General features: G+C 41.3%; 1 protein-coding gene across 4 annotated transcripts in view; it reads right to left on the reverse strand.

Annotated features, from left to right (window-relative positions):
• Positions 1–704: 704 nt before the first annotated feature.
• CTCF (CCCTC-binding factor) overlaps positions 705–13,112 on the reverse strand; it is a 42,565-nt gene continuing 30,157 nt past the window's right edge. For 2 of the 4 annotated variants that reach the window (XM_040253262.1, XM_040253263.1), the window contains 7 exons: positions 11,736–11,856; positions 11,003–11,152; positions 7,904–8,064; positions 7,362–7,544; positions 6,686–6,821; positions 3,483–3,644; positions 715–2,196 (listed from right to left, as the gene is read on the reverse strand). In XM_040253262.1, coding sequence (XP_040109196.1) covers positions 2,012–2,196; positions 3,483–3,644; positions 6,686–6,821; positions 7,362–7,544; positions 7,904–8,064; positions 11,003–11,152; positions 11,736–11,856 — 1,098 coding nt within the window. In that variant the 3' untranslated portion in view covers positions 715–2,011. Of the gene's footprint in view, positions 2,197–3,482; positions 3,645–6,685; positions 6,822–7,361; positions 7,545–7,903; positions 8,065–11,002; positions 11,153–11,735; positions 11,857–13,112 lie in introns of all 4 variants that reach the window. The other 2 variants (XM_040253264.1, XM_040253261.1) reach the window with 2 other exon arrangements.

Below are 13,112 nucleotides of genomic sequence, written 5' to 3' on the forward strand. Positions count from 1 at the left end.
TCCAGTTTCTCTCTGTTCCCCTGCATTTAGCAAAGCTTGATGCATTCATTCCAGTCCTCTGTGAGCCAATTTTTAAAAAAGTTATTATTAATCTGTTTACATCTGGGTTCTGCTGGGTCTCTGCTGCTGCGTGAATGCATTCTCTAGTGGTGCTGAGTGGGGACTACTCTTCGCTGAGGTTCACCGGCTTCTCACTGCAATGGCTTCTTTTCTGTGCAGCACAGGCTCTAGGTGCGTGGGCTTTGGTGCGTAGCTGTGGTGCCGGGCTTAGTTGCCATGCGGCATGTGGAATCTTCCTGGACCAGGGATCGAACTCATGTCCCCTGAATTGGCAGGCAGATTCTTATCCACTTTACCACCAGGGAAATCTTGAGCTGAGATCTTGAGGCCAGAGCTCCCCATTGGCCCCTTTTTCTTTAAGCTCTGTGGTCCACCTGCTCTACCACAGGGAATCCACTCTTTATGTGGATCATGGGGGCTGGCAGCTGTATAGACTCACATCTCTACTCATACACTTTTGGGGCATTAAAACTTGTAGCAGGATGCCCTCAATATTCCATCACTTGCCAAGATCACTGCCCATCTGCTAGACAGAAGTGGTCATCCTGGAAGCACAGCTTGCTTCTGAAAGAGGCCTGCGCTGTCTGAGAGTATGCACACAGACCCCTCTGGGCCCCTGGTTAGGCAGGAATCACACAAGTGGGGGTGTTCGGAGCGCTTGTTAATCCGTTATGATTTATTAGCTGTACAGCAGTAGATCCTCCTCCCCAGCTTTCAACCCCATTACATATTTTATTACAGGTCTCATGTTGGCGTCCTAAAATAATGAAAAATATCACACAGTACAGCTAAGTACAAAATGCATCAACCTAGAGTCTGATAGCTAACTGATGGCTCTCTTAAAAGCAATACACAGAAGAAAAAAGTGTTTGAAATCAGCAAGACTGAGGCTCTCTAAAAAACACATTTTAAACATGTGACAGTTCATGTGCAAGAATCACTTTGAGTTGGTTTTGCTTCACATTATTTTTTTGAAGATCCGAAGTTTAAATTACTGACCTAGTGAAATTTCCTGGCCCAGCTTTTAAGAGCTGCTGTGACCCACTCATAATCACCCTTCTGCTTCAACAGAGGATTTATAAAACACGAAACTCAGCTACGAACAAAGCAAAGAAAATGTAGATGGGAAATCATAACTGAAAGTTAATTGTACAAGGTTCAAATGCTGGCTCCATGGGTTGGTATCGTGATGTTCCATGTGGGTGTCCGTCACTAGCGGGCAGCAGTCTCGGTGCCGTTCTGCGACATGATTGTGATCCAATTCCTCATCAACGTTTACAAACTACCGTCTGTAGTAACTTAATTTGCAAGTAATTAAAATGCTGGGTTTTCTTACACTGCACTTCTTTTCAACCTCGTAATTAATGGAAAAGATTAAAATGTAAAAAAAGTTATTTACAAGCTTGACCATACCAGAAACTTTGCCAAGAAAGAGGCAAAGTCTTCAGGACAGAAACCAATCGTAGCATGCCATACTACTGGTGTGCAGCTGACTCCAAGCAAAGGGAGTCAGGGAAAAGCAAAAGCAAAAACCAGTTTAAAAGTCTAAGTCCTTCCCAAGTCTGCATTTACAATTAAAAACTCTCCTGGGAAGAAGACCGTAAGAACTCTGGGAAACCCGGTGGTGGTTTCTGGAGTGGTTTACCATTGCAAGAGAGAGGGTTCAATGTCTCTGTTTCCAGCTAAGAAAACCAGGGAGGCGTGAACACTGTCCTCGGCACTTCACAGTAAACCCTCAGGGACTCAGAACATTCCATGATTTGCTAACATCAAACAGCAAGTTCTAGTTAAATCACATTTTCTAACATCATCCTTGAAGTTTTAGTTCTCAGTATGTTTGGTAAAATGATGCTTTTCCCAAAGCCAAAAGAAGAAAGAAGGGAGAAAAATTAAGATGCAGGCCGTTTAAACACAGCCCAGAGCAGTCCTGGCAAGGAGCAAGGCCCTGCCATCACCGGTCCATCATGCTGAGGATCATCTCAGGCGTGAGGTCTCCGTTGGGGGCATCTGTGGCAGCTGGCTGGGCCTCCTCTTCCTCCCCCTCCGCAGGCTCTGCATCTGGCTCTTTTTTGACTTCAACTATAATGTTCTCAATTGCACCTGTATTCTGGTCTTCGACCTGAATGATGGCTGTTGCTGGCAAAGAAGAGCATGAAGAAAACAAATGCTCCATTAAAGCCCCCAAGAATTGCAAGGGTTTTTTCAGACTTGACACTAAATGAAAGTCAGCAACACAGGAAAGCCTCAGTTTTGATATAGAGAACATCAATGAAAAAGACTTAATAACCTATAATGTGGCCATACACAAAGCCCAAATACTCTAGATAGTACCAAAAAACAAAGTACTGACATTTCTCTTCATATGCCTCCCAAATCACATATTAAAAACCTTAAGTTTTCCTGTATCTCATAAATTAGGGCTTCACAACAGTCAGTGTGACACAGGCAAAACATACAGGGAGCACGAGTCAAGGAAGACCTCAGAGTGGAGGACGCGGGCAGGTCTGTCTCAGAGATGCCCCACCTGAAGCGCAAGAGCCCGACACTTTTAACAAATTTATCTGCGCCAGGTCTTAGTTGCAACACACGAGCTTAGCTGTGGCCTGCAGGATCTAGTTCCCTGATCAGGGATTGAACCTGTGGTCCCCTGCATTGGGAGTGCAGTCTTAGCCATGAACCTCCAGAGAAGTTCCAGAACCTGATGTTTTTGGGTCTGAAGCTGTCCAACACCGAGGGTTCTACCACCAGTTTGTTCACTCAAATCTTTGTGGGTCAAATAGTTCCCCCACCACCCCTCTGTAATAAGACATTTCGACATGAGGCTCAAGGAACATATTAAAAAAACAGATGAAACACTGCATTTGTTGAAGAAAGAAAAGAACTGCCAGCTTTTAGGAGATTCATGAATAGAACAGAGACCTGAGACTCCCTAGAGCCTGCAATTACAAGGGCCAAGTCCAGTACAGGACTGCTCCCCAATGTCCTCTCATAAATCAGGAAGGCAGCAACAGAATTCATGGGTCTGGGTTTCTTAGGAGGGACACTGTCATCATGGAAATCCCTTTATTCCTCCATCCTTTAAAATTTGGCTCTTATACATTACATTCATTACCATGTCAATTTTGCCAGCTAACTAAGACTCTAATTGTTTTGTAAAACCCTCCGACACTGACAGTACCCATCTCCTAGTAAGTACCCTTTGACTCTGGACTTTATCTTGCTGAAACTTAACAATCCTCTAGAGACTTTCTCAGATGTTCCCCAATAAAAAACTAAAAAATCGCTTCCTGAGAATTTGTTCCCAGTGTGACCTTAACTTGTTCTCATGGCTCGGTTCCCATCTACCCAGAGAACAAGGACCCGTCTGGCTTCCCCACGTTAGGAGAGGACGCCAGCCTACTGAGCTGAGACAAGCAACTTACGCTGGGTCTGTTTGGGCTGGTTGGTTCTGCCAGGGGGGCGTCCTCTCCGTTTCTTGGCAGGTGGTGGGGCTGGGGTCACTGGCTGGGGCTCTGGCTCGGGTTCAATCTCCACGGCAGGCTCCTCCTCATCCTCATTGTCATCCAAGTCTGGCTCAGCATTTTCTTCTCATGAAATCAGGAAGAAGAGGTGGTGGGGCGAGGAGACGAGTGGTGGAAGGAAAGGCAACACACAAATAATCACGTATTCTGTGAAGTCTGGTTAAATGTTTATTTTCTTTGTTAATAGCCCATTTAAAAATTACATTTCACTGGAATTTTTGTTTTCAGCACTAAAGAAAGTAAGCTGGTATTAATACTAAATTAATAAGCAAATCAACTTGAATACCATTATTCATATTCTATGTGGACTGGATATTCTTTTGGCTTTAGATATCAGAATATTGAGTTTCAAATTCTTAAAGGCAACTCCAACTTACGCCAGTTATATAAACACCCCTGCCAAGTGGTGTTTTAAGCTCAAAATGAAATGTTCCCTCTACCTACTATACATGGACAAAACAGGATGGACCCCTGAAGAGTGGTGGAAGCTGTGTGTGTGTGTGTGTGTATAAAGTTCTTGAAGCACCATGACGTCCCATTTACTAGGAAAAGTGTTGAGGTCAAATTTGGGGATTTAATTCCCAGCTATCCCAAACCCAGTGGGTCCTCCTAACTCCCTAACCTTCTCCCTAAAGCAATTACCACATAAAAGGAGGGGGAATTATTGTAGAAAGAACACTGATGAAGAGCCTGATAATTCAGTTTTGAGTCTCAGATCTCCTAAGTGTGTGACCTGGGATGATAACCACATTGAACCTCAGTTTCCTTGTGTAATCTCTAAAGCACTCTCAAGGATCACAAAGAGCTAATGCCTGTAATTGTGCTCTGCAACTTACATTCTACCACATCATCACAGATGCTTTTTGCACTAGACATCAGAGTTTATAAAAATTCTCCATTATTCCATATAGGCTTCATTAAGTAAGAGGCATTACCCTCCTTTTATAGAAACAGAGAGAAACTGAAGTGATTTATAAGGCACAACTAACCGCAGTTTGGGGATGTTCTGCCACCCACACCTGAGGCAACTGGAGAGCTCTTCCTACCCCTCCCCCACTGCCATGGCACAAAAGATATCCTGCCTACCTTCCTCCAAGAAGCACAGGTTACAAGCACATTCTTTTTCACTCACACCCAATGTTTAAATTTAGAAATCTGTGGGTAAACGCCTGATTGTCGGGACAAAATGCCTTGTCAAGTGACTGAAATCCTAAGTGAAAATGTGGGGAACGTACTGGTACGTGGCAGCGTGTCAAGAACGACATGCTTCCCTGCTGAACTTATTCAAGCCCCCTACTGCCTAAGTTGGCCCAACGCCTAGAAAGCTAAACAAATTTAGTTAGAACTGAGGGTGGGGAGGGGGATAAACACACAAAGTCAATAGGGTCAAAAGCTTATTGGATTGGAGAGATTTTGGTTAAAAGCCTTGAAAATAGCATTAGACTCTGGGGGTCAATTTCTGTTGATGACCAAAAGACAGAACTTCTGGGAGGGAACAAATATGATTCTGGCCTTCACCAGTCCAAACATCCTGGGATGAAGAGACAACAGGCCCCAAACAAAGCTATGCAACTCTTCCTCCTGTCTTCTCCAGTGCCGAAGACGAAAGGAGGAACCATAGAAACCTATTAGGAACTGTCATTAAACTGTCCAGCTGATTCTGGTAAAAGTGCAATCAGGAGAGTGGAGCTGGTCTTGCTGGGAGATGAGCCACGGAAGTGACCACGGCAGTACCATGAGAAAAAAGGAATGTCTGTGGCCGGAGAAGGCTCGGCAGCCAAGAGCTGCTACAGGTGTCCTGAAGCTCAAGTTTATCTGCGCAGCTTTGCTGGTTCTTGAAGCCCACTGACATTCCTTGGCACCTCCCAAGAGTCTACTCAATTTCTTTACCAAACAAAGGGATTCGACAATGATTCTCAGTAGAGTGTGATGTGCTTTTATAAAAATTAAACAAAGTGAAAAAAGAAAATTAAGCAAAGTGACATTTTAAAGGAGGCATTCACTTAAAACCCCAGATTTTCCAATAAAGAAGGCAGCAAAAATTAAATTACTCTATGCTTAGATGAATATTCTCCCATAAAAAGTTCTGAATAGAAAAGTGAAGGCTTTATTAAGATAAAAAACCAAAAAGGACTTTCTTATATATTTAAATATAAAAGACCTAGTATTTTCATGAACTTTTATAATAAAACCAATAAAGTGACAGATATATTCAGTTTTCAGAAATTTCATTTCCTTTCCCACTATTTCTGACAAGCAACGTAGAAGTCAAACTTAGAGCTTCTCAGAAATCCATCAGGCGTTATCTGTAAGCACCTTCCCCAAAAGAGAACTCCTCTGCACCCTTTTCCACAAGTCTCAAACACTGAAGCCATGGATGTGCCTTCTCAACTAGGTGCCAGCAGCCCAGGCATCCACATTATAAAACCTCACACTTTGGAATGAGTTTGTATCATCAAATGTGACTCCTACATTACCAACACTCTTGTTCTCCACCCCACTTCACGAGTCTAGCACCTCAACACATATACCTTCTGCCTGGATTTCATGACTATCACCCCAAAGAACATCAGTGGTAGGAAAATAGGCAAAGTTTTAAATTATAAATGGGGAGATTAAGATAGGAAGAGAAAGGCTGACCTTCATGGATTTGATCAACACATCTCAAGGCTAGGCTGACACAGGCAGTCAAACCAGAAGTTGGTCAGGATGCTTAAGCAACCTTCTTCATGTCCATTAGATTCACTGCTCAAATCTAGACCAGCTTCCTAAATGTAAAAGCTATGAACATAGAAAAGAAACTCTGCTGGCCTTAGAATATCACTAATCTGAGTAAACTGAGTATAAAGATATTAATTTTGCTTCAGCTTTAACTGAACATAACATTTTTTATCAAGCAATGGAACACTATAAGAAAAAAAAAATTGCTCTGGGAATAAGCTAACTGCTGTTGTAAATATATACACACATCAGGAAGATCAGAGGTTTAAAGGAAGCACGAGAGAATGGCCTATCTGTATTCCAGCATGTCCTTGCGTAAATACACTGTAAACTGCACCAAAACCTGTCACTTTCAACTAACTCAAGAAACAAAAGTCACTTACCACTGTCAGAGGAGTCCTCCTTTTTAGAACGCATCTTTCTCTTTCTTCCACGTTTACTCTTCTTCGTTTCTCCTCCATTTTCCCCTTCTACACCATCTGGACCAGCACAATTATCCGCATGTCTTGCCATAGTATTCTAACAAAAGGAACAAAATCCTCGTTCACATTACTAAAAAAGGTAAGATTAAAATTGGAAGTTCTCTTTTGGTTTAATAAAAAAACCCAACAACTGGGCGGTGGTTATCCATATTAAGTCTCAATGTTCTCGTGCCTGCTAAATGTGTCCTGAACATACTCTTTCCATTCAGGGAAAATGGTCTCCATCTGGAGTGGGTGGAGAGAGAGAAAAGGGTGGGTGGGAGAAGAGAGCTGCTCAGAAGATAGGGATAGGTCCTCTGAGCAGGGGAGCATCAGACCAGGCTCCCTGTTCTGTGCAGACCTGACCAACATGACCCTAAGTGAAGACAGACCTGTTAAAAATCCCGAGTTCCCCATCAGTGGAAAGGTTCACACATGGACAGGGGTGAAGTGGTGGGGTGGAAATGACTGACCCTTTCCAAATGATAGCTCATCTCTATAATCTCAGTGGAGAAAACTGCCCTGCTTTGCAACAGAAGATCAAGAACATGGATGGTATCAAGAACTGTAAGGGAGGAAGTCAAGTTCTGACTCTTACCCGGCGTGTAAATGTTTTCCCACACTTAGAACAGACAAAGGCCGCAGGGACAAAGTTGGGGTCATGGTAGCGTTTGAAGTGCATGTCTAGGAGCTGTTTCTGGCGGAAGGTCTTGTCGCAGTGGCTGCAGGCGTAAGGCTTCTCCCCAGTGTGGGTGCGCTTGTGCATGATCATGTGCCTCTCCTGAAAGAGAACACGGTGAAGGAAGGTCTCAGATCCTGTCGCTGGGCTGCCATCCCCTACCACCTGCATGCATAACTCTAAAGACCTTTCTCTTCCAAAGGTCCAGGCCCAGAACTGGTTATTGAGAGGATAATGTAAACCTTATTGGGGTACAAAGCTGCTTCCCCAAATCCTAGCAGATACACTCACTTCTGCTGGGCTGCTTCTGTAGATCACTCCCAAGCATCAGGCCCCAGTACCAAATTCTTCCCTTCTCTCAAGTCCTGGACTTACTTTCATATAAGGTATATATAAAAACCCTCTGATAAAACCCAACACTGATGAGACATTAATCGTTTTCTAACTATGAAGGTTCCTACCTGTCTACAAGCGTAATCACACTGATCACACTTAAAGCGCTTCTCGTTCTTGTGTGACTTCTGGTGCTGGATGAGGGCATAGCGCTCATGAAACACAGCATCGCAGTATCGGCATTTCTTGCCCTGCTCAATGTAGGAATGCTGCTTTCGCAAGTGGACACCTGAAAGCAAAACACAAAGCCCAGTCCAACTTGCGAAAACACAAACATCTCGAACAGTTAAGAACACATTTCTTTCTGCTTCTGAATATAGTTACTCTGGCTGGTATACAGAAAATGGAAAGAAAGGAGGAAAAACAGACATGGAGAGATGAGCTGAGATGTTAAAACTGGACAGGTGACAGGAGGTGGCGGTTTGGAGATGGCAGTGGGTATGGAGGGAAGGGGACCTGACGAGAGACCTAAGGAGCTGAATCAACAGGACTTAGTGACTGACCAGAGTGAGGAAGAGAAAGGTGGGTATCAGGAATGACCTCCAGGTTTCTGGCTTGGAAAACTGAGCAGACGGTGGAGCCACTTACTGAGATAAGGAGTAAGTGGAACAGGGCTGAAGCCTGAGCTGTGTGTCTGTCTTTGGGGCAAGGACATTTAGAGTTGAGGGGAAAGATTAAGGAGTGAGAACATGAAAATGAAGGTAAAGAAGCAATAGTTGATCGTGTAAAGGTTTCCAGGAACACAGAAGAATGGAATCAGGGCAAAGGGACAGGCCACAGACACGAAGAGTGACACAAGGTCTCTAGAAGCTGATAGGGAAAGAGGATGAATGCAGGTAAGTTACACATCTGGAAAGAGGAAATTTGAAGTTTCAACCTGCTGCACTTTCTGTGTGTCTAAAGTAAGAAAAGACGTTACATACTGAGGCAAGGGGAAAAGGGAAAGAAGATTAGAAGTTTAAACAAAGTTAATGATTTACCCTACTGTCATAGTACTTCCTACATAGCAGCTGCTCAAACATATGTGGAATGAATTAATGGGACACACTCACTGAGGAGAATGGGAACACAATTGATGAGGACAAACAGCTGGAAAACTGAGGAGCCCAGCTGCGTTTAGGATCAAGAATTTATGGTGCTAACCATCTGCTCAATCAAGGTGCTATCACTTCCAACTTTTGTTGTTGTTTCGTTGCTAAATAGTGACTTTTTTGCGACCCCATGGACTAGCCACCAGGCACTTCTGTCCATGGTATTTCCCAGGCAAGAATACTGGAGTGGGTTGCCATTTCCTCCTCCAGGCATTGGCAGGTGGATTCTTTACCAATGAGCCACAAGGGAAGCCTCGTATCAAACTTAAAGAGGGCCAATTCTGGGGAATGGAAATAAGGTAAGAGAAAGGGATGGCTCACTTTTTTACTCCCTACACATGTTCACTATATGAAGACTTTTTATACATAAATATATCATTTCAAGTAATTCTTAGACTCAACGTCTGCTCCTCAGATAGAGACCTAACAGTTAATGTCAAAGACTTTATGTTTTTATTAAATATTTACAATAATAATTTTGTAAGATTGGAATTATCCCTACATTATCAGTTAAAAAAAAAACAAAACCTTATTAGAACAGTAAGTATTTGGAGGTGAATCTTGACTCTGGTAGGTCTGCCTCCAAAGCCCATACCTTCCTGTGTCCCAAGGTGATGAATCTTAATTATTGCATATTAATGTGAAATCAGACCTGCTTTAAAAGAGAGAACACAAACTTGTTTGGGAATGGTTTGGGGAAATTATTATTTGACAGCTCCTTAACTACCTCATAAAGAGTTCATTATGTAAGGTCTAAGAAGTTATCATGCAAGTATAAAACACTCAAGGTTTTCATTTGCATCAGGATAGTGAATAACTTAAAAAAAATCAAATAATCCAAACAGTGGCCTAACAGTTCACATGGTGCCATGAGATATTACTGGTTTAGGTTTTAGTTTCTATATGGTAAGAACAGTAAAACTCTTTCATTTATCTGAGAACAGTACTTCTTAAATTTTTCTGAAATCCTTTCCACACCAGAGTAGGATAAACACATAACCCGCTGGATCTTACGTGGAATCCAATGTCCTCTACTTCAAGCTCACAGTTTCATCTTAAAAATGTTTTATGTTGGTCTGCAGTTTGTTCAATATAGTCATATTAATGTAAAAATGTTTTAAGATACTAGTTCAATTGTATAACTTTACTCAAAACCTTTTGAGTAAAACCAATGGTGCACAAAGACAGGCCAGGTTTATGATATGGTTTGGTATGCTCCTGATATGACTTATACACGCCCCAGTGTGAGAAACAGCTCTAGAGGGTTCCAGAAGACTCAAGTCCAGCTTTGCCACTCATAAGCTGTGTTGTATCACTTTGGCCAAGACACCTGGTTATCACCAACAAAGCTCAAATAAATACACCTTGATGACTTCATATGGTTGCTGTGAAGATCAAATAAGTAAAAAAGTAAAATAAAACTACAAAGACAACCTGCAAGGTACAATTTATTTAAATGCATTATTATTATTATTCTGTAGGGAGCAATGCATTTTGGAAAGAGAACAGACTGGGGCAGTATTTTTAACTATTTTAAGTTAAGAAACACAAAGGGATAAATTCAGGTGACCTTATCTTTAAGCAAGAGTTATCCTAAAATTTCTACCACTAAACTCTGCCTTTATATTAACTGTAGCTTAATTATGTACAGAATTATAGCTAACACCAAATCAACACAACACGCTAATTACCTAAATAAAGTACAAATATTCTGGGAAAAAAAAAAACCCAAAAACTGAAGTGGACTGACCTTAGTTCGAACCATACTATGTTATTTTCCTATTTGGGGACTTTTAACATTACCAGTGAAGGCTATTAATTAAAAATACACTTTTCTCTCATCATAGCTGCCATTTATTTATAGATGAGCTATAGTCAGGGAAAAATTTTGTAGTGTAGCTTCAGTAAGAGAAAGAAGAGACAGAAGAAAATAGCATAAGCAATGACGTTTATTAAATAGCAGGCCATTCACAACACACAAAACTCACGAAGTCAGAAAAGGAAGTAACCTGTGATCATTATCTTCATAGACTTGTCAAAATTTATTTTTCATTTGCCACTAGTTAACTGACTTACCCAGATCACTTTTCCGGGCTATGACAGTGTCACAGTGGGGACAGTGAAATTTGGCCACATTTTCTGTGTGCTTCTGTAGAATGTGCATCTTCATGGTACCACTTTGGGTAAACCGTGCATGACAAATATAACATTCATAAGGTTTTTCCCCTTCAAAGAAAAAATACAGAATGAACCAATTAGATGAAATGACTAAATAACTACTATTTAACTGGAAGGATACCAGGTGGCAGATATGCCAAGCCACAGAGGATCTACAGTTCTTAACTCAGGAAGGATGAGGCTCAGGCCCACTGCCTGGCTCAGGCCTTTCTTGAGAGATGAATAAGAAGTCCTAAACTGTGGCTACCACCTCTGCTCTGCCCAGCTCTGCCAGAGTCCTTCATGTTAATAAGAGTAGTTTCTACAGCAGTATTTACCTTTGGAGGAGAGCAGATGGGATGATGGCAGGAGGACCTGAAAGTTTTTCTTTTTAGAAAAAGACTGTACTTTGAAAAACTGACAGGCTGGGTTAGATAATCTACCCAGACTTCTAACAGTAAAAAATTTCCATTCTCCGGTGTATACTCAGAGCAATGAATTCTGAAGGTATGCCAGAGAACATCTGTCAATTATATACTATTCTCATGCCTGTTTCCATTTGGGTAACTAATAAGAGTATGTGGTGGTTCATAGGGTGCCATGGGATCCACTAAAAAGTGGTTCATTAATGCAAGCAAGGGAGAAGTCCTACCTGAATGGGTTCGCATGTGCCTTTTCAGCTTGTATGTGTCCCTGCTGGCATAACTGCACAAGCTGCACTGGAAAGGACGCTCCCCAGTGTGAGAGCGAATGTGACGTTTTAATTTGCTGACCTGAAATACAAAAGCAACAAAACCTCTTAAACCTGTATTAACATAGGTTGTGACATGAACACCTTGGGTCAAGCCCCAAAGCTTTGGTTCTGGAAACTGAAGTTCGTAACAGAAAAAGTCTAAAGGACAGTATTTCTTCCTCTGTAACTGTTGCCTCTAAAATCCCTGTCATATACTAAGGGAAGAGGGTAAAATGGATAAGGCATGAGTCAAGGTGACTTACTATTTTTTTTTTTTTTTAAGATGAGTTACTATTAACTGTTTAGGCTAGGTGATAGGTCCATGGGGTGTAATATACTATTTTATCTACTTCTTTATATGTCTGAAATTCTCCAGAATAGTTTTAAAATAATTCAAGCTTATTTATGGATCAAGTTGCTAATAAACTTGAATCCAAGTTTATAAGTGCATTTTAATTCCCCTCAGTCTCTCTCTCTCTCAACAGCACTTCCCAGACAGGCCAGGCACCAGCGGCCTCTCACCTTCCTCCCTATGGACTTATGCTTTTCATCTTCAATTGGGTATCTTTCCAACAAAAGTGACTCTAAGGAGGGTTTCAAATACTCACTAACATTTGACTTGAAAATTTTCAAAAGTGTTCCAATTTTTACACTAAAATCCCCCTGTACTTCTTTCTAAACAGTAAAAATTTCACACACTGTCTAAGGCTAAAGAATGGTTCCAACAATATTACTGAATAATTCTCTTTCTAGGACTATAGTTCAGTTCAGTTCTAGGACTTATCACATATTAAATTCCCGTACACTATAGGATCTATTCTTTTTTAGCCAACTCTTTTTTTCTTGCTCCAACATCATACTGTCTTCATTTATCATATAGTTTTATGATAGCCAATAGCAAAAGCCCTTCTTTCCCTTTTCAAAAATTTTTCAGTCATTCATATATACACTTCCAGTTGAAATTTAGAATCAACTTGAAATGCGTATTTATTAGTGTCCTTTGGAAAATTCTGAGACATTTTCTTCTTACAGGTTTTAAGTGTTTTTTGCTGTTCAGTTTACCCCCAGGTCATTTTTACTACTGTCAGAATTTGAACCTGTTTTCTAGTATTGGTATTACATAAAATAAGTCACTGACTCCTGTGTATTCACCTTGGATCTGACCACTTGACTGAACTCAAATGTTCTAGGTTTTTCAGTCAATACTCTTGGATTTTCTATGTAAGAAAATATGTCTGTAAGAAATGAGAGTTTTGTCTTTCCATTTATAATTCATTACTTATTTTATGCTATTAT

Source organism: Oryx dammah, unplaced genomic scaffold (genome assembly GCF_014754425.2).
Source record: "Oryx dammah isolate SB20612 unplaced genomic scaffold, SCBI_Odam_1.1 HiC_scaffold_13, whole genome shotgun sequence".
Lineage (NCBI taxonomy): Eukaryota > Metazoa > Chordata > Mammalia > Artiodactyla > Bovidae > Oryx > Oryx dammah.